The sequence below is a fragment of the Chelon labrosus genome (genome assembly GCF_963514085.1).
Source record: "Chelon labrosus genome assembly, chromosome: 19".
Classification (NCBI taxonomy): Eukaryota; Metazoa; Chordata; class Actinopteri; order Mugiliformes; family Mugilidae; genus Chelon; species Chelon labrosus.
The window spans coordinates 916,895-944,003 of record NC_140352.1 but is presented as its reverse complement, the minus strand read 5'-3'; the positions used below and the strand labels follow the sequence as shown (position 1 = coordinate 944,003).

At 44.1% G+C, this 27,109-nt stretch overlaps 2 protein-coding genes across 2 annotated transcripts in view; one reads left to right on the top strand and one right to left on the bottom strand.

Annotated features, from left to right (window-relative positions):
* The window catches only part of LOC311504239 (microfibril-associated glycoprotein 4-like), a gene marked incomplete at its 5' end in the record, with an annotated part of 417,732 nt that overhangs the window by 366,182 nt on the left and 24,441 nt on the right, over positions 1-27,109 (top strand). The gene's annotated exons all lie outside the window — the stretch shown is intronic.
* The window catches only part of stxbp4 (syntaxin binding protein 4), a gene marked incomplete at its 5' end in the record, with an annotated part of 40,263 nt that overhangs the window by 10,082 nt on the left and 3,072 nt on the right, over positions 1-27,109 (bottom strand). The window contains 18 exons of the mRNA XM_084567780.1: positions 726-775; positions 1,315-1,431; positions 2,153-2,332; positions 6,480-6,545; positions 7,489-7,578; positions 8,598-8,722; positions 9,494-9,590; positions 10,436-10,515; positions 12,775-12,856; positions 13,192-13,420; positions 13,687-13,793; positions 14,789-14,921; positions 16,285-16,429; positions 16,695-16,780; positions 20,708-20,782; positions 22,248-22,317; positions 22,395-22,490; positions 22,660-22,733. Coding sequence (XP_084423906.1) covers positions 726-775; positions 1,315-1,431; positions 2,153-2,332; positions 6,480-6,545; positions 7,489-7,578; positions 8,598-8,722; positions 9,494-9,590; positions 10,436-10,515; positions 12,775-12,856; positions 13,192-13,420; positions 13,687-13,793; positions 14,789-14,921; positions 16,285-16,429; positions 16,695-16,780; positions 20,708-20,782; positions 22,248-22,317; positions 22,395-22,490; positions 22,660-22,733 — 1,902 coding nt within the window. The remainder of the gene's footprint in view (positions 1-725; positions 776-1,314; positions 1,432-2,152; positions 2,333-6,479; positions 6,546-7,488; positions 7,579-8,597; positions 8,723-9,493; positions 9,591-10,435; positions 10,516-12,774; positions 12,857-13,191; positions 13,421-13,686; positions 13,794-14,788; positions 14,922-16,284; positions 16,430-16,694; positions 16,781-20,707; positions 20,783-22,247; positions 22,318-22,394; positions 22,491-22,659; positions 22,734-27,109) is intronic.

Here is a 27,109-nt window from a genome sequence, read left to right as displayed (position 1 = left end):
TTCTGTGGTGATAACTGGACGGTAAAGAGCAGTGACCTCTCACTCTCTCTGCAGGTCGAGATGTTTTATAACTCCTCCTCCTCCTCCTCCTCCTCCTCCTCCACCTCTGCTCACTGCATGAGGCCATTAACAGGCGATAACTAGAGTCATACCTGGGCTGAAGTGGGCCAGACCACTGGGTGTGTGTGTGTTAGTGTGTAATGGTGTGTGTGTGGTATTAATGGTCTCTGCTGGGTCTCTCATTATGTGTCTCTGAGGCGTCTCCGTCTCAAGTTTCCATCAGTTCAGACACTTGTCACTGATTTACATTTATTCCCCGCAGACGGACGCCAGCTACGACCTTAATCTGACCTTAATCTGACCTTAATCTGACCTTAAATCTAAAATGAACCTTAAACTTAATTTAATCTTAAACTCAATAAACTCACTCTGTCCATATCACCCATGTAATGAACACACACACACACACACATGCAGGAACAAAACACACAAAAGCACAACGAGGAAGAGTGCTGTCGGTCGCTATAGCAACCACTTCACCATCTCCATGCTCAGCGGTCTGACTCGTTAGCGTAGCCGCCGTGTCGCTAACGAGCAGCATGCTGCCAATTAACTGTTTCTGTGACAGACGTCTGGCGTTCTGCCATCCTTGTGAGGACCCTGTCTGAGATACACACACACTCACACACGGTCCTCACACACACACACACACACACCCAGTGTACCTGTAGCTCTTGGGGGGTCCGTGGCTTTCCAGCAGGAACTCCTGAACATTCTGCAGGAACAAACAGACATGAGTGAGATCCATCTTCAGCTGAAGGTCAGAGGCTGGTTTCATCCAGAGGAACCACACAGAAACATTTCAGATAACCACAAAAATCAGACCAGAACCCACTCTTACTGTGTTTCAATTTAAAACAAATGTTCAGCTCTAAAAGTCTGGTGGAGAGTTTATCAGGATAAACATTAAAACATTTAGAGTCCATCTCCACATGTCTCTGTTTCATCTTTGTTTTTTTTAATATAATCAAATATCTTTAATATGGTAGTAAGGGACTATTTTCAGTGGCGGATGAATCTGTCAGCAGGTCGGTCCGGTGCAGTCAGTTAATTTGTTAACAACAAAGAATAAATAAAGAAGAATTCACGCCTGTATTTCACTCAGGTTCATGGACTCATTGATAAGATTTTGTTGCTTGTTTGAGTTTTTGTTCACAGATCTGAGACCAGCCTCTCTGACCAGACTCCTGGTTTAGGAACAACCCCGTCACTGTGAAACCGTCTTGAGTCAAAGTCCTGGTTCTGGTCGTTTACCTCCACAAAGCTGAGAAGTTTTCCCGTCGACATCTCAAAACCCTTTTTGGTCGCTTCACTCTTCCGTAGCTGACACTCCAGGACGGCCACTCTCTTCTTCAGCTCGTCTGACTCCTCCTGATGGAAACCATAAAAAACATTTTATTCTTCTTCTTCTTCTTCTCTGGTGTCTACTAGATTCTGTCTAATGTCCATGTCTCCTTATACGTCTGGTTCTATTGGATCATGTTTATTATTTTAAGTTGTATATTCCTCATTCTTTCTTTGTTTCCATCTTTCTGTAGATGTGTAGAAGCTGCTTTAAAGGTGACTGAAGGACTGAAGCAGAATAAAACACTGACCCAGATTCAGGGCAGAAGAGAGGCATGATGGGAAAACTGTGAATGTGGCGGCAAAGAAATCTACAAACCTGAATCAGATTGAATGAATATGTGTCCTTTATGTTCTGTTCTAAACCAGCTGGCTGAGCTGATGGTTGTATAAATGAAAATAGACATGAGGAGGAGGTTAAAGGAGGAGCAGCTGTAAGAGGATGAGGAGGAGGAGGATGAGGAGGATGAGTAAACTGTAGATAATCAATCAGAGGAAGGAAAGAATCTGAAACGCGCTGCTTTTAGCTGATATTCAGGAACAGATTCATCTCTGACGTCCTCCAGCCTCCTTTAGCTCCTCTTCACATTCAGTTCAGGTTCAAACTAAAGCTGAACCTACGTCTGGTCTCCTCTGGTAGAGAGGTCAGTACGATAGAAACACTACGAGGCTGCAACCATCCGTCTCTCACTAGAGTCTGATGAATTAAATCCGTCCCAGATGATGTCCTGACTCTAAGGCGTCTCACCTTATTGGTCGGCGTCGGGCGCTCCACCCTCTGAGTCTTCAGCTCGGCGATCTCGGCCTCCAGCAGGTGGATCACCTCCTCGTAGTCCATCTCCATCCCCCTGGCCTGTTTCTGGGCCGCCTCGGCCAGCTGGATCCGAGTCCTCAGAGCCCGACTCTCCTCAGCTCCAGACCTCATGTCCTGCAGCGAGGACCAGGATGAAAAAGAGAAGGATTAGTCCATGAGGTCCAGTCATGACGTCCCTGGTCTTAATATAAATGTGTCTCCACATGCGTCCCCAGCCAGCACTTGAGATCTGATCTCAATTTGTGTGTCTGTAAATCAGCAGCGCCATCATGTGGTCAGTAGAATATTGTAGCAGCTGCTGTCTCTAATGGATCTCTACCTACCGCTGGATCAGAACCATCAACAGCTGCTGGTTGACTTGGAGACATGATACAGATGTTGGAACAAGATGGAAACAAGCTTGGCCCCTGAGCTAAAACAGGTCCACCAGAGGGTCCAGTCTGGTCCATGTGATGAATTTCTCAATAAAATTGGCATCTATTCCTAGTATGTCTGTATGATCACTAACATAGACATGTAGCACCCACCTAGACCAGACCAGGCACCCCCACCCCATAGCAATGACACTCCTTGATGGCAGCAGCCATCCCCAGCAGGATGCAGCCTGACACAGACACATGAAGAACAGCACAAGGTGTTGACCTGGCCTCCAGATTCACTAGATCCCAAACTGATCAAGTATCTGTGGGATGATCCACAGAGGCCCCTCCCCTCAAAGGCCCCCCACTAACACCAGGACACCCTCAGAAGGCCCATGTCCATTCTCTGATGAGTCACCACAAGGGAGTATTAGGAAGGTGGTCATAATGTTGTGGCTGATTGGTGTATGTATGAAGCATTAGAGGGACCAGTGTGTCTGGACTCCTCTCTCTCCTCCTGTGGTGGTGTCATATGTACTGAGACACAGTGGGACGAGTCCATCTGCTGCCTCCACTCCTCTCTACAGAGCTGCTCGTGTTCCTAGAAATCCTGAGAAAAGAGACTCTGTCTGAACCGACCTCGACTTCAGGTCAAAGGGTCAAAAGAGAATAATAAGGGCTGAGTTTAAAAAAAAACTGTCTTCATTAACAAACATGATCCTGAATCATCTGGTTAGAAATCATAGTCAGCCCAGAACGTGACTGAAAGCTGTGGCAGCAGTTTGAATTGGAAAAAAGTTTGATGGAATAAATCAAATGGAAGTATAATCATGTACAAAGTGACCTGATCCATGTAAAGTTGGATGAACTCAGAGTGACGTCACCTTTAATTAAAGACTAAAAGCTCTTAGCTGCAGCAGAGGCTGAGTCTAGATGGAGACACGTCGCTGTTAGACTGAGACTCTTTGGTTCAGAGGAGTGTGTGTGGTCGGCCTCGTCTGGTGGGGTAACTAATGGATCCCAGCATGAGCTTTCTTCCCTCCAGCTGTGGCCCCGGGGGGTCCTGAGGGGCCCTGAGAGGCCCCCCGTCTCGAATCCTGACCTCCAGCTCTAATGAGGGACGAGTCAACCACCTCCTAAAAGGAAAAACTCTCTCACTGTGCAGCCTGGGGGCGAGCGGTCAAATAAAAGAGCAGCGAGCGTCGGTCGTGTTTCAGGACGTTCTGAAAGCAGTGGCGGCTCCTGGCTTTGAATGGCTGTCATCTAATAATGAAATAATAACGTCTCTGAGATGATGATGATGATGATGATGATGTGACTTCACCCTCAGAGGATTAAAAGCCCCTCAGCTGATTCAAGAGAAAGATTCAGACGTCGACTCAAAACCAAATGGAAACAGCTGATCAGAAAACATTTAACATTTTAATGTAATCACATGTAAGACAGAGAATATCCTCCATCATCTCAGCTGCTCATTAAATATTCAGTTTTTTTAAATCAGAAATAATTTTTGTGGGACACGTCGGTCGCCTAATGTCAACACGGATCAACAACTTAACGTCTCAGATGTCCTGTCTGCAAACGTCCAAAATATGAGCTCAGAATAAACAACTGAATGTCAACGTTACTTCCTCAGAGCTCAGCATCTTCTGACCGCCCAGACGTCTCATCTGATTGGCTCCTCTGAACCAGAGGAAGCTGCCTGATTGGCTCTTTAGTAAGCTTTGTTTTTTTCTTTTTTCCAGAACATATGATTAGTGCATGAACGCTCTGTTACCATGACGACCAGGATACGGTCAAAGCAGCAGTGACGTTGTGGAAAGAAAGCAGAATCTGAAGTGTGGTTGGAGTAGTAAATGATCTCCACCTGCAGGGGGCAGTGCTACGTCCTGTAGCGTTAAAACTGACAAGAATCCAAAACTAAAAAACAAACAGCAACAGAAAAATAAACTGAGAAAAGATGCAGTTAATCTGGATTAACCATGGAAATGATTGATATGTGAATCTACTGACTGATCATTAATATCATTAACATGATCATTATTCTAAGTGTTACATCTGTCTCTTGTTCATCCAACGCTCCAACACACTGATCGTCGTTCTTCAATCAGTTGAAAGGTTGAAGACGATTAAAGCTGCCAACAACTAGAGCCAATCAGATCTCTACAACTGAACTAAAGACCTTTGGCTTCTTGATAAATGATCATTATTGATTCCACCACATCTACTGGGCTCTTATCAGACCCTATCAGCTGCTGTTTCCTTTATTATTATTGTCGAAGGAATACGAGTTAATAACGTGATGATAATGAAGCAAAGATTAAACCTGAGGCAGAGAAACTAACGTATTAAACTCTAACGCTGAGGGCTGGGATCCAGCGTGGAGGGTGGAGGATGGAGGATGGAGGATGGAGGATGGAGGGTGGAGGATGGAGGATGGAGGGTGGAGGGTGGAGGGTGGAGGATGGAGGATGGAGGGTGGAGGATGGAGGATGGAGGGTGGAGGATGGAGGATGGAGGATGGAGGATGGAGGGTGGAGGGTGGAGGGTGGAGGAAGGAGGATGGAGGATGGAGGATGGAGGGTGGAGGGTGGAGGATGGAGGGTGGAGGGTGGAGGGTGGGCAGCGCTGATCCTGGGATACCAGCTCACATCTGTCAGCTGAGTCTAAATGTAGATATCGATCAGTTTATGCAACAGAGAGAGAGAGAGAGAGAGAGAGAGAGAGAGAGAGAGAGAGAGAGAGAGAGAGAGAGAGAGAGAGAGAGAGAGGCCCAGAGTCTTCAGCTATGAATCACAACAAACAGGGAACTGGTTCAAAGCCCCAGAAAGACCCAACGGAGGCCTCCACACACACACACACACTGCTGGCTGCTCTATCTCTGTGAGGACCTGCCATTGACAGAATACATTCCTTAACACCCCCCCCCACACACACACACACTCACACACCCACACACACACCACCTCCTCACCACCCACCTCCTAACTCTAACCATAAAACACAGAACCACCAGGCTTTATGGAAATTCAGTCAATGAAAGGTAAAAATAAAAATACAGAAGTGATGCAGAAATACATCAAAAATAGATGTCATAGATATACAAGGTTGTTAAATTATGGGGTAATATGAACTGTATAAACATCTAAAGATATAGAAATATAGGAAAATATGTAAAAGTATGAAACATGGTGTGGACATGAGGTAAACTGTGTATATGTAGATTTAAAGAGTTATATACAAATATATAGAGGTGAGTATATGGGTAGAAGTATAAAAACTACATGATGAGGTATATCATTTCTATAATATTAATAGCAGCACAGTGAGGATGAGGTAACTAGAGTGTAGAGACGTTGGAGACATGAGCCAGAAATAAAACGTCCTGCACAACTACAACTAAATAAAAGAAGAAAGAGCTGAGACTGGTTTAAAGACAGAGAGAGAGGGAGAGAGAGAGAGAGCTCCACCTGCTGATGTATTTGCATAGAATCACCTGTTCAAACACTCCTGTATTTAGTTTGAATAAAGTTCATTTATCTCACATCATATCTGTGATCAGTCTGGATGTTAATTAATGATTAATGTAACTCCTGTATTTGTGTTAATTAATAATTGTTCTAGTCGCTGGTGATTAAGTCACTTCAGTCTCTCCATGAAGTTTACAGATTTATTAAAGTCGAAATGTGTCCGTGGTGTTAGTCCACGTTAACAAAGACCTCCGTCGTTGCCATGGTTACTACAGAGCACAGTGACCCCCTGTAGTATGAGACGTGTCTCTACAATAATATGTACCATCACAAGTCTAAAGATTTAAAAGAGTCCAGATATACGGATGAGTACACTGTTTAAATACGTCATCACCATAGAAACCAGACCAGACCAGACCAGGTGGGACTCACCTGTTTGACCTTACTGAGCTCCTCCTCCATCTGATGGTGAACTCTCTGAGACTCCACCAGCTGCTCCTGCAGAGGAGGGAAATCAACAGGAAGTAATATTACCTCTGCTTGTATTTTGTAAATTGCAAATTAAAAAAAACAAAAAAAACAACAACAGGAAGTACATCATCAACAGGAAGTAAACACGCATACAGGAAGTACACACACATACAGAAAGTACATCATCAACAGGAAGTACACTTGTTATTTGTATAACACTTTTCATACAAAGAAAATGTAACACAAAGTGATTTATACAATAATCCCATCTCAACATTTTAAATAGTCAATAAATAAATTAATAGATAGTTACGATTCAGTTAAAAGCCAAACTAATCTACAGGAAGTACTCACACATGTACAGGAAGTACTCACATGTACAGGACGTACTCACACATGTACAGGAAGTACTCACATGTACAGGAAGTACTCACACGTACAGGAAGTACCCACACATGTACAGGAAGTACCCACACATGTACAGGAAGTACTCACACGTACAGGAAGTACCCACACATGTACAGGAAGTACCCACACATGTACAGGAAGTACCAGAGAATGTCTAATAAGGGGAGAAATTCCACTCTCAGTGAACTTCCGGCTTCTGAACTGTTCGTTACAATGGGACTTAATAGAGAGTGGCGAGGCTCTCCGTAGACGGGCTCTGGAAGTACTCACACGTACAGGAAGTACCCACACATACAGGAAGTACTCACACATGTACAGGACGTACTCACACATGTACAAGAAGTACCCACACATGTACAGGAAGTACTCACACGTACAGGAAGTACTCACACATGTACAGGAAGTACCCACACATGTACAAGAAGTACCCACACACGTACAGGAAGTACCCACACATACAGGAAGTACCCACACATGTACAAGAAGTACTCACACATGTACAGGAAGTGTCTCCATTAACCATTAGTTCTTTAAATCTCTTCTCTTTCTAAAGTCGTTTTACCTGCAGCCTCTTGATCTCCCTCAGAGCCTCGATGTGTTCCTTCCTCAGCTTCTCCATCTCCTCCAGGTCCTCTGAGTCCGACAGGGACGGCTGCACCAACAAAACACACAAACACAAATAAATACCACAATACACTTCTAACAATGAATGAACCTACAACGGACACAGACAACACATCATGGAACCTCTAACATCCAATCACTGTCTAATAAACCAAATAAAATGCTGTTTTAAAATCAACTCTTAAAGCTCATGGGTATAAACCTTCATTAGAAACCTCCTTAAACATCAGCTCACGGTTTTCAGACTGGAGGTTTCCATCTGATACGAACAGATTAAAACCAGATAATGACCAAATGTAATTCATGACGTACGTCCATAGATGAAATCCAAAGCAGATCAACGACATTACTGACTGGAAAGTCTATTGATAACGACTAAACATTTTCCTTGGATCAACATGAATCTGCTCATGTTTAGTGTAGTTTGTAGAGAGCTGGGTTTTCTTGGAGGAGACATTTAATCCTGTTCTACTGGTAGATCATTATAAAGTCAAGTAAAGCTGAGTATTTCCAGTGAAGTCACAGCGTGTTGTTGATGCTGGTTCTGTTCTCACATCATTTAACTGATATATTAACTAATACATCCCTCTTTAGTTTATACAGTGTACTCATTAAGCTTAAATCCACCAGATAACATGTACAGATTGTTCCTATGATGAACGTCTCTCTGAGTTGATGTTCTGTCCTCTATGTGTGTTCGTGTTTGATTGATTATCGATCTGATGCTGCGTGACCCCGGCAGCCTAGAAAATCTTTACGCTCAGCTGATGGGACGGTTGGTCTCCACTCAGAGCGTCAACAGGTCGATGGGGGAGCGTCGATACGAGTCTGAGCCACAGCTCCAGGCCACCTCCATCAAACACCATGAAACCAGCATTCACTGGTGAGTTCACTCTAGTTTAACATCCAATCAGAGCTCAGCGCCCTGCGGCCATAGAAGCCAACATCCTCATCACGTGACGACACTTGAGCTGCAAATACACAAACTCAAAGCAGGAAGCAGAGGCTGTTTTTATTTTAACATCCTGATCATATGACTCCTCGTACCCGCGGGTCGGTCGGCGACTCCAACAAACTGGACAGGTCGTCAGAGGTGAACCTGGAGCCGGGATGACGGACGGACAGCTCGTCCAGCTGAGGCTTGAACAGCTCCCTGATCAGGTTCTCTAGGTCTAGAAGAAGAAGACGAGACAGAGTTCAACAGGAAACACGTCAGGTCAGAGCGTCCTAATAGAAGGTCTACACTAAGAGACTGTCAGGGGTTAAAGGTTATACACCCATCAGCCACAACATTATGACCACTGACAGGAGAAGTTAATAACATTCAAACCATCTTGTAACAGTTCAATGTTCTGCTGGGAAACTTCTGGACCTGGCATTCATTGGTGTGGATGTTACTTAGACATGTAGCACCCCCACCTAGACCAGACCAGGCACCCCCACCCCACCTAGACCAGACCAGGCACCCCCACCCCATAGCAATGACACTCCTTGATGGCAGCAGCCATCCCCAGCAGGATGCAGCCTGACACAGACACACACACAAAAACACTTTAGGAACAACTAAAAAAAAACATGAAGAACAGCACAAGGTGTTGACCTGGCCTCCAAATTCACTAGATCCCAAACTGATCAAGTATCTGTGGGATGATCCACAGAGGCCCCTCCCCTCAAAGGCCCCCCCACTAACAACAGGACACCCTCAGAAGGCCCATGTCCATTCTCTGATGAGTCACCACAAGGGAGACCTACACAATATTAGGAAGGTGATCATAATGTTATGGCTGATCGGTGTATCTCATGCTGTACATGTCATCCCAGGCCTTATTATGTTTGGGAACCATGTGGCCCTTTATTTACACTGCTCTCTGTCTATGTCACAGGATTTAAATGTTTTAATGTTTTAAATCAGTCAAAGTGATGGATGAGGGGTTCTGTCCTACCTGTGAAGGCCACCGTCCCGGCCGGATCGGCTCGTAGTCTGGACCGGAGCGCCTGCCGCTGAGCCTCTGTGGGCTTCAGACCAATCAGATCCAGAGCCTGGACACAAACAAACAGATCAATGGCACACGACCATCGACCAATGAAACGGCTGGATCAGAGCATGTCAGGGTGAGAGGATGATGGACAAGAGACGAGGCTCAGCAGCGTCTGAATGTCCTCCAGCTGTCTGCAGAACTCATTAGCTCATATTCTGGAGGTATTTCAAGTTTGGTTTTTAAACTGGAAACAAAAAGTTATTAGATTTTACTTTTTAAATCCAAAACCAAACTAAAAGTGACGAGAAACTGTTCTATTATTGTGTTGTCTAAAAGTAAACAGAGAAAGTTAATCTCTGAGGTGATGTTTTGTCCTTGACTGAAGTAGGAAGTGGTCTCCATGGTGACCACTGGTCCAGGTCTCTCTGGTCCAGGTCTCTCTGGTCCAGGTCTCTCTGGTCCATGGATCATTGTGTTCAGCTCTAAATGAACCTGGTTCTTCTCCAGATGACCAGATACCTTCAGTCAGAAAGTCTAAAATTACATCTGAATATTGTTCCAGAGTCATGTCCATGCTCTGTTTAGACAGAAAAGATCTGAAATCACTGATGGAAACTACTTCTTCTTTTACTTCTTCTTCTTGTTCTACTTCTACGAAACATCTGGTATCCTATGAATCTAACAACCACTAGTTTGTGTAATCCTTACAGTGTGTTGAAGGTGGCGCCATCTACAGGCGAGTCTGCAGATTACAGCAGTCTAAGTGTTTAGTAGTGACTGCTTCATAGTTACAGGAGATTTAAACGTTTTCTAACCAGCTCATCATCCTGCAGCTCTGAGCAGATGGAGGCGACTGGCTCTTTATTCATCTGATAAATGAAATGAATCTGAATCACCAACTCTCACCTGCTCCAGTCTCTCCAGTTTGAGGCGACAGCTGCTGCTGAGGGAACATTTCCTCTGATGAGGCTGACTGCTGGACGACTCTGCAGACAGACAGACAGACAGACAAACAGCCGCCGACACCGACTGAGTTAAAATCTGAGAGAAAGCTCATTAGTGGAGATTAGAAACATTAGCACATGACAAGAGTAAATACAGTGAACCAGGAACCAGGAACCAGGACTCATTCAGACTCAGTTCATTAATTCAGGTCCTGTTATCTTTCTACAGGTTTATGTTTTGTTTTTGGACTTAAGTTTAGTGTTCACCTGTGGTTTGGTTTAAGTTAAAGAAAATAAAATGTTTTTGGTTTAAATGGACAACATGAAAAAGAAAACTTGGCTCAAATATTAGTACAGCATCACGCACCATGATTCACAACATCCACACCAAAGTCACCACGCAATATTTCACACAAAGGCCTCATTCAGACCAGTACCTGGTCTCATCTGGTCTCACCTGTCCATCCACCTGGTCTTAATCTAAATGTGTCTCCACATGCGTCCCCAGCCAGCACTTGAGATCTGATCTCAGTTTGTGTGTCTGTAAATCAGCAGCGCCATCATGTGGTCAGTAGAATATTGTAGCAGCTGCTGTTTCTAATGGATCTCTACCTACCGCTGGATCAGAACCATCAACAGCTGGTTGTTGACTTGGAGACATGATCCAGATGTTGGAACAAGATGGAAAAAATGTAGAGTCTTTTTCAGTCTGGGAGTCTCGCTCCAATATCAGAGTTTCTTTTGCCCTCCCCTCAACAAGCTAATTCATCAGACCAGTGTAGTTGTGTCAGCAGGACTGGAGCAAATGTTGGAGTTCCCCTTTGATCCAAAAACCTCAACCTCCCGCCACGGAGCCACATTTCATTCTCTATGTGACGTCAAATATAAAACCCACATGGAGAAAGACTTCAGGATTCCTCACACACACAGAGACGGGATGATGCTGCACATCACGGCAGCCAATCACAGGCCAGACCTCCCGCCCGCCTCACTTCCTCCTCCGACAGGGAAGCAAACCAAACACCATCTGTTTCCTTCCAGACCTCCACTGACAGCAGCTCGTGTTTGTAGACTGTACAACACAGGTCACAGCCATCACACCACAACAACACTGTGGCTAAAAAGCATCTTTTAATGAATGAGGTGCGATATGTGTGTGTGTCACAGAAGGAGCTCTGGGTGGATGGTGGGCGTACGAGGCGTAGGACTGTGTCACCAGAGAGCAGGGTTCACATCCATCTGTTTTCTCTAGGCAGCAGGTTTGGGATAAAACACACTATGAATGGGATTTTACTTTGAGGCAGATGGTTGTGTTAATGCCGATTATTCCAACAAACTGTCAAGTGACATAATACATTATCTCTGTGGCACCACCGGTTACAGCTGAGTGTTGACTTACAGCAGCTGAGAACAGAACAACACATGAAAATAGGTTGAACACGAGCGAAGCAGGAGAAGTCTGACGAAGCACCAGGAGATCCAGAAACACAAGACAAACGACAAACGTAAAGAAAAGGATCAGAATCAGGCTTCAAGGCCTCAAGGCCTCAAGAACTACTTCCTCAGACGTTGGTGTTTGAGGGTTGGTTCATTAGGAGACACCTGGCTTCATGTCATCAATCAATCAATCAATCTTTATTCATAAAGCACTTTAAACACAACACAGCTGACCACAGTGCTGTACACAGACATGAGAACAGATAAAACATCTCAAACTGAGTTAAAAGCCAAAGAGAAAAAAATGTGTTTTAAGAGAGGACTTAAAAAGAAGTGATGGCTAACCCATATCTATGTCTGAGCTCTCTCTCTCTTTTCTTTAGTTTCTCTTCTCTTCTATCAAACACACACCACAGACATGACTGATTTACTCCATACAATACATTCACTTTCCTTTTGTCCTTTGAGCTGAGTCCTGATGGTTATTAATTCCATCAATCAGCAAATGAATTACTTGAATTAAAAAGCTAATCAAAGGTTTAGAGAACTTATTCTGTTCAGTATCAGAGCAGCAGGAAACTGAACTTTAAATTCGAGCTGAAACTAAAATGATGAGGATCCTGTAGATGTAGGTCTGATATTAGTCCAGATTCTGGCCACCAGAGGTTCATACTAGCTGTTGGCTGTTTGCTTAGCAGCTTTCAGCTTTGGTATAAATTTAGCAGCTTAAGTCAAATGTTAGACATTAGAAAGTCACAGCTTTGTTATATAAACAGAAATGTTTCTGATGTTTGAGCCACTCATGTTTTCTCCAGGATGCATTCTCCAACCAGCGTCATCATATTAGATGTGACAGAGTCCTACCAGGGTTGGTGTCAGTGATGCCGTCACTCTCCAGAGGCGAGGAGACACATGTCTGCTCTGCTCTGACCGGAGACACTTGCACCTGCAGAAATGAACACAACATAAGATCTCAGGTGTTCTCACATTCCTGGTTTGATGCTTCTACTGTCACACCTGAGACACTCGTTGTGTAATGACGTCTTTAGTATCTACGTTAATATATCTTGGCAAACATCTGTTGCACGGCCATAAAACTCGAAATAGACGTTAATGATTTCCTGTTAATTAACTTCCCGACCATCAGACTTTTTATTTGGCGCCACCATGAGGTTGGCCTCTGTTGTTGGGACAGACATTTCTATATTGGGTGTGATTATCTTTTAGAGAAAAGAACCTGGGAGGTGGTGCAGTCTTAGATCTCTGTGTTGGAGCTCAGACCTGAGTGACGTTGACGGATGGCAGGGTTTCACTGGCAGGGTTTCGGCTGGAGGTGATCTTGGTGACCATGGTTGGCTGTGGAGGTACGGCACCCGGCACAGGGGCCCTCATCTGGGGCTGCCCACCTCCAGCACCAGACCCCTGTACAGAGATGGGACTGTGTGGTCCGCTGCTGGAGCTGGAAGAAGACCTCCGCCTGATGAAAGCAATCTCCACGGTGGGGTCCGGTCTGCAACACAAGACGAGTTGTTTTACTTTAAAGTATTTGTTTCTCTTACATAAATAAAGACTCAACCAGTTAGAGAAGATAATGTCTTCAAGTTGAAAGTCATTTCATCCTACTGTTGATAAGTGGGTCTCAAGAAATCCGTTCTAGCAGGTATGAAGGACTGCATCTCATTTTGAGTCATACTCTTGTGTTTGTGTTTCCTTGTTGTCACTTGAATCATTCAGAGCTTTGAAAAAAGTCTCCAGGTGTCAGGTGTGCTGCTGGACCTGAGTTTGGTGCGAGTCAGGATGCTCCGGGCCTCCTCATACGTCACTCCGATCAGAGACTCTTTGTTAATGGACACCAGCTGATCCCCGACCTGCAGCCTGCCGTCCTGAAACAGAGAAACAGTCAGAGAAAACTTTGGACATTTTATTTATCCTGGACATCATCACATTCTACCATTGTGCACATTATAGAATCCAGAAGAAGATTCAGATTTCCTCCATGTTGTTCACACATGTAACTCCCCAGGGAAACCAGTCACCAAGGCATGCTACATATCAATGCTAAGGGCTCATCTTTTATCTATAGTACCACCATTAGACCACTAGATGGAGGCAAAGGACCATGTATGATATTGACACACATGGACCAGATTCTATCAGTCAGGTCACCATGTGGTTCATAGTTGATGTAGAATCATGTGGATAGACTCTAAAGGACAGAAGATAATAAAACTATATCAGTTATATTTGTTGTCAGTTGGTTTTAGATTTGATGAAATATTGAGACAGAAGAAGAAACTCTGACATGATGACTGAGAAACTCAAAGTTTATCTGTGTGTTTTCTTTGTTAGCTGAGGCTAGCTGGTTAGCTCCACCTATGTGATGTTTAGTATCAATAGAAAGAGTAGCTTCTCTAGTTTCCAATGACACCCAGCATGGCTTGGAATGGAGCAGAGAGGGTTGTGGGTAATGTTGTTGTTTCATTTTGACCAAATATAGATCAAATTAGTAACAAACATTGAATAAAATACACTTCCACTGTTGTTTGGATGTAGCAGAAAACTACAGAAAAAACTTTTATCCAGTGATGTTGTTCAGTAAAGACACAGTCTGTTCATATTTTTCATAAAGGAAAATAAACGGTGCTTTCAGGTTAACTAGCTGTGCTCTAAATGCTTTCTCTGATTGCTTCGTGAATCTAAACCATTTAGCTTCACTGTCTCTGATGCTCTGTTAGTAGAGGAGTCAGTGTTTTCACAGCTGGACTAAGAGGAAATATATAAAATACACTTCCCTTGTTTTTATTTACTCAATCCAGAATCGTACAAATCTATCAGCGGAACCATGAGACTTCCACCAATCATGACGCTGAATGCTGACCTTCTGGCAGTCTCCTCCAGGCACTATTTCCTGAATGAACACCATTGGTCCTTCGGCACGGTTGGCTCCTCCCTTGATGACGAGCCCCAGGCCTGTTCCCTTGGCAACACATATCAACTGAATGACACTGTCACTGGGGAAAGAGAGGGTGAGAGAGGCTGGATGACACTGAGCATGATTAAAAACCTCGCTCGCATTCAATCCCTCCACAACATAAGCCCTAACCCTCCTCCTCCTCCTCCTCCTCCTCCTCCTCCTCCTCGGTCGTCTCTCTCTGGGAAACTGCTGAAGATGTTTTTACTATTTTTAGTTGCTGCTCAACGCAGCAGAATCACAATTTATGTAACGTCTTCCATTAACAGAAAACTATTTATGTATATCTGTGACAGCTCCGTGAGCCTGATACTGTACATAAAGTGGTGTTTAGTGTTGGAGTTAACTGCTTTAATATTAACACTTTCCACAACGTAAAGATAGCTCTCTTTAATGTTAAGATCTAAAGTAGTATATAAACTTCAATTCACATTTTATAGAATATCTTAGAGAGCAGAAGAAAGCAAAACCAGGAAATGAAAACTCAATTTTATCTTTAGTTTTTAAACATTTGTTCCCTGTCACAAGCTGTGAGAGCAGTGAAATAAATAACAGAGTCATCTGTGTAAAAGCAGACATTTGCATCAGATTAAGAGAATTTATTTAAACAATATAAGCAGTGGACCACTCGCTGATCCTTGGGGCACACCGTTTGTATGGAAACTACAAATTAAGCCTGACGTTTTCGATATGACATCAGACATTTATGGAAATCTACTGTTTTTAGATTATTTTAGAACAGACAAAAAACAACTTTTCATTGTATGCAGAAGGTTTCCAATATTTATTTTGATTTGGTTGAATTGTTTTCTATGAACAAGGCTCTATTTCTGACCTTTTTATTTTACAGTTGTTTCTGTTCTTGCTCAGACAAAGATGAACCAGAGAACTTTGTGTCAATTCATTTTTTTAATCAGAAATGCAAACATTTTTTGCGACCATCTGAGTTTTCTACATTTCTGCATTAAAATACAAAACAAATAAACAGGTTAATGTTTTAGTTTCATTTGTTTGACCGGATTCTTGTGAATGTCTGCTGATGTTTTGAGTCATTTTGGAAACAGCTGCTAAAAGCCAGTGACTGCAGAGCACGAATGAATCCACCAGGGGGCAGATTGTTTTTTAAGAAAGGTATTGAGGATGTGGAGCAGAGGTCTCAGAAACTCATCTATTAAATATGATGTATTTGACATTTAAATCACTTTATCTACACACACAGTTAATTGTACAATATAAGAATAATGAAGAAAATTCTAAAATAATTAATTCAAGACTAAGAATAACACTCACAAAGATATGTATTGAGTTTGAATTTAAATAACGTAGTTTAACGGTAATTATTTATTCTAGAGGACTAAAATGCTCAGGTTTACAGGACAGTGAATGCATCACTATGAATCTACCTGAAGACGTGTGGGGGCGTGTGCACGGTGTAGGGGGCGTTGGCCGGGTGGGTGTAGGCGGTGACCCCTCCCTCTTTAGGACTGAGGAGCTGGGGGCTCTCTGACTGGGAGGAGGAGGAGGAGGAGGCCGTGTCCGTCAGCTTTCCTGGGGTGGTGGGGGTGGGAGAGAGATGGAGGAAGAGTTATTTTAACATTTTAGTATCAGAGAGGATTCATTCTCTAGAGAGGTTTCTGGTTTCTGAATCTAGAAAGTGATGTTTTTACAGAATGAGGACGAGTTTTATAAGACGGAACATTGTTTGGACGGACTCTGGAAAATGTTTTTGAGTTTCAGGGTTAAACTTAGACTAAAGCTGATGGTTGGGTGCTGTAAAGAAGTGGAGGTGTAAATGTCTGTGTGACGGTTTTACCTGTTGAGAGCTGTGTGGGAGAGATCCGTCCTGAAGCTGTGATATTATTGGAGCCATACTTCTCCATGAGCTCAGAAAACTCCCTCCTGAAAGACACACAACACAAACTGGATTATTTAAATCATCACAACTTGTTTTACTGTTGATGAAAGAACCTGGAATGACTGAATAAGAGATAATAAGATTCTGCTGGGAAGCTTCTGGACCTGGCATTCATTGGTGTGGATGTTACTGAGACATGTAGCACCCACCTAGACCAGACCAGGCACCCCCACCCCACCTAGACCAGACCAGGCACCCCCACCTAGACCAGACCAGGCACCCCCACCTAGACCAGACCAGGCACCCCCACCCCATAGCAATGGCACTCCTTGATGGCAGCAGCCATCCCCAGCAGGATGCAGCCTGACACAGACACACACACAAAAACACACAAACAGGAACAACTAAAAAAAAAACATGAAGAACATCACAAGGTGTTGACCTGGCCTCCAAATTCACTAGATCCCAAACTGATCAAGTATCTGTGGGATGATCCACAGAGGCCCCTCCCCTCAAAGGCCTCCCCACTAACAACAGGACACCCTCAGAAGGCCCATGTCCATTCTCTGATGAGTCACCACAAGGGAGACCTGCACAATATTAGGAAGGTGGTCATAATGTTATGGCTGATCAGTGTGTGTCCATAGGTGAAATCCAGTCAGACTGGAAAGTCTCAACTACTGATACTAAACTGTTCTGTTTCCTTGGATCTACATGAATCTACTTGTTTTTAGTCTCAAACTGTAGTTTACTGCATTCATTCATTCCTTCCTTCCTTCCTTCATTCATTCCTTCATTCCTTCATTCATTCATTCATTCATATCAATTCATTTTCATTCATCTCTGAACTGAAAACACAGCCCACAGATCCCGTTGGACCGATGTGTCTGAGGTTTTTGATCTGTGAGCGTTTGTCTCCCTCACATGGATGAAGAGGAAACCTGAGGTCAGCCTCCCCCCTCCGATCTGTATCTGACTCAATCAGCTGTTCATTCCTTCCAAACATGACCTCTGACCTCTGAACTGGAACCCACTCGTCTGTGTTTCATCTCAGGAACTTATTTTACTTCATGATCTTGAATCAGAGGTCAGCAGAGAGACGCTGTGAGTTCAGAGACAGATCTACATTCACCCTGGTTACAGATGAACATGTGTCTCATCCAGATGTTGGCTTTATGATCTTACTGGATGATCCATTTCCAAACTTCAAGAAGATCCAGTTTTTAAAACCCTTGTGGAGGTCTTTAATTTTGGATCCGTGCTGAAATCAGACCTCCTCATCATAAAGTCCTGGGCCTGGTTCACTCTGCGTTCACACACATCAACACTTCCTCTGATCTGCAGCAGATGTTCAGACTCATGAAATGAAGCAGGTTTAGAGACGTTTTAAATCAGCTGCTGGAATAAAACAGTGACATGAGTCCTGTCTGGATCTTTGCATGATGTAGAGGTTTCTGTCTGTTATTGATCTGAAATAAAATCATCTTATGCCGATGCAGATGTTCCTCTTTATATCACTGAATGGTTTCTGATTGGACGCTGCCACAGATGTTATTTAGAAACTGATTTGGTTGAAGCGGGGAGGTCAGACCAACCTGCTCCACCTACAAATACTTTGTGTAGTAAAGTGTATCTGGAGTCTCTGTGTTGGGGACGCGGCTTAATGTGGTGATGGACAGAAGAGTAACAGCAGTCAAAATCGTGGAGAGGTGTTTTTTTTCTCTGGATCATAAATAAATCCAGATGTTACCAGACTCTGATTCTGAGAAGAACTGATTTGACATCAGTCTGAACATCTGAGGAGTCTCTGGACATTAATGGATCATCAGAGGACCAGGATCAGAACAGGTTCCTCCAGGTCCAGGTCCAGGTCCAGGTCCAGGTCCAGGTCATCACCAGACTCTAGTCATGTGACCTTCAGGTGATAAAAACCTAAACTCTCCTCCATCATTTAGAGCTGAACACTTGGAGGAAACGTCTTCTACAAACACAACAAGTCCAGATGAGTTTGATTCATCTTTGTTTTATTTTAGATAAACTCTGAACCTGGATGAACTGAGAACTTTCACAGATGATTCCACTTTTCCTAAGACCTGAAACACCTGAACTGTTCACTGACTGAACTACTCCTGAGAATCAACCAAACTATTTTTGCACAGCAGCTTAAAAATGACATAATCCTCCTAAGCATCCTCCTGGACGGAGTTCATCATCCTGAACTCTGCGTCCTCCATCGATGAGCTTAAACTCTTGTTTTTGTTTTCCTGCTCTGAACCCGTGAGGACACCAGAGACAGTCCCAGCTGTGCGATTGCATCACGGCGTCCTGGCGGCGACCCTCCGTCCCGCTCAGGACGGCTGCAGATAATAATCATAATTTGTTTGAGGTGTGAAACAAATCAAACAATCGAGGTCGAGCTCGGAGGTGAGTTTGTGGCGCGTCAGCTCAAAGCCCTGTTTCATAACGAGGGGGGAAATGAAAAGGGGTCGAATCTCGGCCAGACGAGGACAAGCTCAACAACAAGCTGCTGTAGAGTCTGGCCAGGACACAGAGGACACACCTGCATGTCTTCAGTCTGACCAGGACACAGACACACCTGCATGTCTTCAGTCTGACCAGGACACAGAGGACACACCAGCATGTCTTCAGTCTCAAAGCTGAATCTAATGAGTTTCAACAAGTCTGCATCAAACTATAAATGTTCTGTAATTAATCCAGAAAAAAACATTTATAATTAAGGGTTAGGGTTCTCCTGCAAGAAGATTACACTCCCTGGCCACTTCATTAGGTACACTAGTGAAGTCATTCTAATCTAAATAATGTTGAGTTGATGTAGAATCAGAGTCAGAAAGATGGTGATTCAGCTGATGAGTTAAACTGGATTGAATTAAAAGCCCACTGAACAAAATAGGGTTGTCTAAATAATAGGAACTCTACTCGTATCAGATTCTGTTTCAATACTTTAAACTTTTTCAGGACATATTTTCTCTCCTCCGTCTTTACACGTTGCCCAGAAATCCTCGACTTCATTCACCTCCACAGAACATGAGCCAGTCTCAAAGCCTTCTGCTGGTCTTCTCTTGCCGTAAAGCACCAGTTTCAAACCTTCGCCCTCTGATCAAACAGACGCTCCAGCTCCAAGACGTCCCTGAGGCGTCTGGACCTCGTACAGCCTGCTGCTGTTTCTGCTGATGTCTGTGCGGCGCCGTGTCCCGATTGTGTCGGGCTGAGTTTGAGCTGACGTTGAAAAGCAGCGGGGACAGCAGAGTGCCAGGTCGGTTTACCTCCCGCCTGTCAACCACCTCCAAGTTCACGACAAGGACGGATCAAACTACTGAAGAGCCTCAACTCTGAGGGCAGACGGACCTGGAGGTAAGAAAACCAGCCAGAGCTCTGGAGTCTGGGAGGAATAAAAACAGGTCTCTTTAAAGAACCTCGTCTGAAATGACGATTCTTCCAGACGCTGATTTAAATTGATGAAGAATGAAGAAATGTGTGAACACATGAATCTGAGGGCAGCACAACTTTCGTCCATAAGTCAACCAGTGACTTCCAGATCGGTATCAGAGCCGACCCAGGTATTATTAAAATGATCACGATCAGGCTCCAGTCAAGACTCATCTTTAGAAGTTATTTGTTTTAAGTCTGCCACAAACTAAAATCATGTCCCTGTAGCATCACAACTTCTTCTTCTTCTTCTTCTTCTTCTTCTTCTTCTGGCCTAGTGGAGGTTGGCTAGTGACAAAGTGACTACTGTTAGAAGAAGAAGAACCAGAACCCAGAACAGCAGACATAGTGTGTATCCATGTGGGCTGTGTAAATGAAGTCAGCCAGACTTTAGGAAGCTACCGGGTGTTTCCAGATCATGTTTCTCCACTTCCTGTTTACTATTAAACTTCCTTGCATCAATCAAGTCGTGGGGGTTTGTTGGTGAATTTCTTTTGGACGTATCGACTGAATTCCATCTTTACCTGGATTCCTCGTCTCTGGCGATCAGCAGGGACATGTGATTAGAGAGCGACGCCGTCCTCAGGATCTCCACCGCCCTGTCAGGACACAGAGATGAGACATTATTTACTGTTAATCTTTTAACATGTAACTCAGCAGAAATAATGAAATGAAGAAAGAAACAAACCACAATAAAGATACACCTGGTCCTTGTACAAATTCTAAACAGATTAAGGCGTTGCATCAAAAACAGTAATTTTATCGAAAGTTAAGATATTCTGAATCGGCCACATTTATTGTTCAAATTCCCTTGGTCCTTTATTCTATGAAACCAGAAAGAGAAGTAAAGCAGAATCTGATCTGATCTGATCTTATCTTATCTTATCTGATCTTTCCTCATCCCCCAATTTTTCCAAAACATAGACGAAGAGGTTTCTTATTTTCTCCAAAAGTTCCTGTTTACCATTAAATATGTCAGGTACTCTTTCCAGATATAAAATGTTTGGTGCCTCATTAATCCAGCTGACAAACATAGGTCTACCTGTCTTCACCCCGCATTTTAAAGCATCATCATTTATCTCACACAACCTCAGCTCAGATATAATCCTGGGATAAATACCTCTAAGGTCTAAGGTGTAAAGTGTAAACTCTGCTTTTCAACTTAATCACGTTCTCAAACACAACAATAAGAACTGTTCCTTTACTTGATCCAGACTGAGATATTAATGTTGAACCTATTTATTTTTACTGGTGCTACATATGTCAACCATGTGTTTAGATGCTAAGTTTTAATATTCATCCTTGATCATGATGCTTATACAGCTCGTATAGCTGCAGTAGCTAACGTTAGCCGCTCTGTGGAGCAGAAACTCTTCATATCTGGAAGATCCTGACTGCAAACAGAGAAGATGGCTTCGACCAGATGCAGCATCTCTGGACTAGTCTGGAAGCTAGACACACTACCGCTGCCTTCAAATGTATTTGTGTAGTAAAGTTGTTCTTGAGTCTCTCTGTTGGGAAATGATTCAGCTCCAGCAAAGATCTGCTGGGCCAATCAGATCATTTGGATGGCAGGGCTTAATGTGGTTTGACTGAACTCAGAATTAGAACGCTATCAGTTAGCATCAACGTTAGCGATGGCATGCTTGGCTGGCTAGTTGAGAGAACATCCTCCTGAGCGCTGGAACCTGGCATCAGAAGTTACCTACGTCCAGGTTTCAGGGAAAACCTCCTGGTTGTAAGAAATCAGCTGAACGATGATCACTGATTCATCTACTGATTCATCTACTGATTCATCTACTGATTCATTCCTGACACCACCTTTACTTCATCTGATTAACAGTCTGAAACCAGCCGGGTAGTCCCGCCAACAACATCTGTTTCTGTAGTAAAGTTATTCTGAGCCTTTGGGAACTGATTCTGCTCCAGGCCAATCAGATTGTGTGGGCGGGGCTCACACAATGGGTGGAGTTTGCAGCTAAATGTCTCTGATTGGTTGGAGGACTTTCTATTTGATGCAGAGGTGTTTTTGTAAACATGGAGAGTTAGCAGAGTCAAACTCACCTCTCATTGGTCACCCCGATCAGGCTGATGTTATTGACATCCAAAATCAGGTCACCTGACTTGAGCCGACCTGGAAAGGACAGAGCGACAGGTGAGAGGAAGATGATAACAAGAAGAACAAGAAGAAGAAGAAGAAGAATGACTTACCATCCAGAGCTGCTAGCCCACCAGATATCACACGTTTGATGTAGATGCCAAAGTCTTCTCCTGTCATCTCTCTGTAGCCTCCGATTATTTTAACACCTGTGAACGTAGAGAGACAAACAGCTGGAAGATTTAAACTCAGCCACAAACCAACAGTACTGTCAATACTTTTGTCCAGAGCATGACAGGGAACTGAGCGGCAGCTTAAAGACGAGTGAGTGATTAATGATGATCCAGAGGTCGTGGAGGTCGAGGCTAAGATGCTCACCGAGTCCCCTCCTGCAGTCACAGAACTCCAGCCTCTGAACGGCTCGGCTGACGCCGTGGGGGCCCATGATCGTCCTGGAGACAAACAGAAACACAACGGACTCAAAAACATGTCAGCATCCTGCAACAGCCAAAGCCTCTCTGTCGTTCCTCAGCGCTCTGCTGCACAGAATAATCAAATCATGGCAGGATTTTGTCATTGTCTCCCTCCCTCCCTCCCTCCTCCCCTCCCCTCCCTACCTCCTCCACGTCAGACCAATAAAATCTATCGCCTCCTAAACGACTCCGTGGTTGAACCGTGCAGTGACCTGGATGTTAGCCGGCTCCAACAGACACAAACAAGGATTATTCATAATCAAAGGAACATTACAAACAAATGATCAGATCCTGGAGAGTCCTGGCGCTCAGCGAGAGGTTTGAGACGTTCAGATTAAAGATGAAGAGACTCTTCAGAGGTGGTTAACATGATCTGCTGTCTGCTGGTCCTGTCCCGAGGCTCGGCTCAGCGTCACAGAGAGCACAGCTAGTTTCAGATGCTTACGTCTCAGAGAGAGAGAGAGAGAGAGTGTTGAAGGGTTTGTGTAGAGACAGCAAATAGTGTCGAGGACAGACCGATGAGACGACACAAAGCTGGGCTCAGAGGTTTCAAGGCCTTCAGCTCAGACTGCAGCGCAAGAGCATCAAGACGGGTTAAACATCAGTTCTGGTTTCAGTGTGACTGTCATCTGGTTCACGTCCCACGGGAAGACTTCCTGGTTGCAGGTCCTGACTCCACCTCTTCTTGTTTCATCTGATTAACAGTCTGAATGTTTATCTAGAGTCTCTCCGTTGGGAACTAATTCTGTCAGGCCAATCAGATCATGACATGTCACGTCACAGGAAACAGGAATTAGTTGTCAGTTTCAGCTTTAGAAGTAGAACTCTAGATTAAAGTCTCAAGTCCTTTTATACGACCGTCATCAGCTTCACCACAAACAAGCACCAAGTGAACTGAATGTTTGTCAGTGTTGTTTCCACCTTAAGTCACTTTACACGAGTTAGTAAAGTAGTGAACATATTAAATGAATCAGATGCTCGATGGAAGGGAAGATATTTCACGCAGGAGTTGGTGGAGACCAAAAACTGAGCTAAAAGAGATTTTAAACTGGACATTCATCAGGTAGAAACAAATACTCAAAGTCAGAAAAAGTGTCAGAACATCTAACCTTTATTTACTGATTTATTTGGAGTTATTATTCTACCTGATGAGGATGATCTGCTATAGAAGTCAACAGAGGAGTCAATTTTACATATTTGGTAAATATTATACAGGTTATGATAGTCATCTAATTATTAGACACTAATTAGACACTAATTTAACCTACTGCTCTGCAGCAGTAATACTATTTTAAATGATCAATTTAATAAAATCAGGAAAATAAAAGTTAAAGATAAAGTAAATATTCATACTGAAATAACAGTAACAACATCAATGATATTCTTCATTCATTCATTCATCTTCTGTACCCGCTTATTCCTGGGAAGGGTCACGGGGATCTATTCAATTCAATTCAATTCAATTCAATTCCAGCTGTCATTGGTCTAGAGGGGGGGGGTCCACCCTGGACAGGTCTCCAGCCTATCCCAGCTGTCATTGGTCTAGAGGGGGGGGGTCCACCCTGGACAGGTCTCCAGTCTATCCCAGCTGTCATTGGTCTAGAGGGGGGGTCCACCATGGACAGGTCTCCAGTCTACCCCAGCTGTCATCGGTCTAGAGGGGGGGTCCACCCTGGACAGGTCTCCAGTCTATCCCAGCTGTCATTGGTCTAGAGGGGGGGGGGGGGTCCACCCTGGACAGGTCTCCAGTCTATCCCAGCTGTCATTGGTCTAGAGGGGGGGGTCCACCCTGGACAGGTCTCCAGTCTATCCCAGCTGTCATTGGTCTAGAGGGGGGGTCCACCATGGACAGGTCTCCAGTCTATCCCAGCTGTCATTGGTCTAGAGGGGGGGTCCACCCTGGACAGGTCTCCAGTCTACCCCAGCTGTCATCGGTCTAGAGGGGGGGTCCACCCTGGACAGGTCTCCAGTCTATCCCAGCTGTCATTGGTCTAGAGGGGGGGTCCACCCTGGACAGGTCTCCAGTCTATCACAGAGAGACACTCACACCTACGGCCAATTTAGAATCACCAATGAACCTAACCAGCATGTCTTTGGACGGTGGGAGGAAGCTGGAGAACCTGGAGAGAACCCACACAGACACAGGGAGAACATGCAGACTGCACACAGAAATTAACCAGTCGGCCCATGGATTCAAACCGGAGACCTTCTCGCTGTGAGGCATCAGTGCTGACCACCTCTCCACTGTGCCGCCCCCTAAATGATATTCTTAATCTTTACAAAGATTTACCTGAAAGAATCTTGAAAGGCCATGAAGGCAGCCATTTCCAAAATGGCCACCAAAAGCCACTGACTGCATAGTCTGGATAACTCCACCAAGGGGCAGATGACAAATCTCAGAAACTCATGAACCAAACATGATGAAGAATCTGAACACTGATAATTAAGATGGATCCACTACATGCAGATAATAAAATCCTCAGACGACCTTAGAGAGCATAAAAAGTTCATTAGTAAACTCTGTAAACACAATACAACACAATGACAATGAAGTAATCCAGCTGATCTGGTTGTGCAACTTCATCCCCGTTAACAAACAAACTAAATCCTATTTGTTGTTCTCTGCCCAGCTGGACATAATTAGCTAATGTCTAGACTAACATCTGTGGACCGACTCCATGAGAACAACCTGATAGATTCATTACGTCTGTTGACGTTGCTGCAGTTTAGTTTAAATTCTGGTCACAGACTGAAAAGCATGAGAACATCTTTCTGATATATTTGTAGAATCCACAGAGATCTCTAGATGAAAGAAGAATGCCTGCTTCAGAGTCACGCCTCAGTTTCCGACAATAAAAGCACGGAAAAGAAAAAGAGCTGCGATGTAGGAAAGGTTTTCATCCTGAGACTAAAAGTGGTTTCATCCAGAACGTTTAAAAATAACCTGTTTTCCTCACTGGAACAAATGCCAGAAGAAATGCGGTTAACTGTGTCTTGAAGATGCCTTGATAGCTAACATGCTAACACTGAGCTACTGCCTCAGTCCTCTGGAGTCACGTCAGAACTGATTCAGAGCTCTGTAATGATCCAGCTTTCTGAGAAGACTTTCATTCTTTTAGTTTTACTGCTGATCTACTCTCATGTCCTCACTCTGTCTCTGAGCCCAGTCCACCTAAAGAGGAACCTAATTCTTTTCAGTCACTACTGAAAGTTCATGAGCATGGGTGAAGACTGGAACGTAGATCGACCTGTAAACTGGACACTTCGTCCTACAGCTCAGTCCAAATCAACGTTACTGCATCATCATCAAACCGCCGTCAGTCATGAACAGCACCCTGAGATACGTGAAGTCCATCGCATTAAGAGGTGTAGGAGGTTCAGGCATCAGGTGAGGATTCCTCCTGGACGCCATCCTTTCTGGAGGTTTACCAGGTACGATCGGCTAGGAGGAGACCCTGAGGTGGACCTGGACTTCTCTGGAGGGATTATAAATCTGGACTGGCTTGAGAAGGAATAGGGATCTCCCAGGAAGAACTGGAACGTGTTGCTAAGGACGTGGACATCTAGAAGTTGTTGTTGTTGCTACCAAACCTTGGACAAACAGATGAAAGTGGATGAATGCATATCTGCTGACCTCTGCAGCGTCTTCTTGTTCTTGTCATCCTCTTGTTTAATTAATTAGTCCTGACTTTAGTTAGTTTAAGTTTTTGTTAAGTTTGCTTTTCAAGATGGCGTCTACTGGGGGAGGGCCTTATTTTGTTGTGACAGCATCAGGAGCTCTTAGAGAACTAAAGAGACTCAACCCCAGTGGATTTCATTCATCCATTCATCCAGTCTTCTTATTAAAGATTCTTCATCAGTGACAACAAGCTTTTATCTCTGAGTTTCCTTTCCTCATCTGAGGCCCCTCAAACAGACGACAACGTGCAGCGAGGCCAACGGCCGGGACACGAGGGAACAATTAAACTGATCACTTAATGCCTGATAATCTGCATTAACCTGCCACCGGTCGTTAACGTCACCCGCCGGCCGGCTGCCAAGAGCGACACGCTGTGGAGTTTGAACCGTGGCTTCCTGTGGCTTTGGTTTTATGATGCATCAATGAACACTAAGATTCAGTTCATAGTCATGAGTCAAACCTGAGCTGCAAAACACAAACGAATCTATGTGTAGAGATTAATACCAGTGTTTTATGTCATTATTTATTGCTGTCCTGGTGCAGTCGAAGTGCTTTTAAATGCAAAAGGAGACGAGGTGAACTGCTGAGGTTTGGTCCTGCTGCCGTTCCCTCGAGCGAAAAACAACTTCTAACCTCTTCACTGGTTTCCAAGGTCAGAACGTTTTCTGCAGAGCAA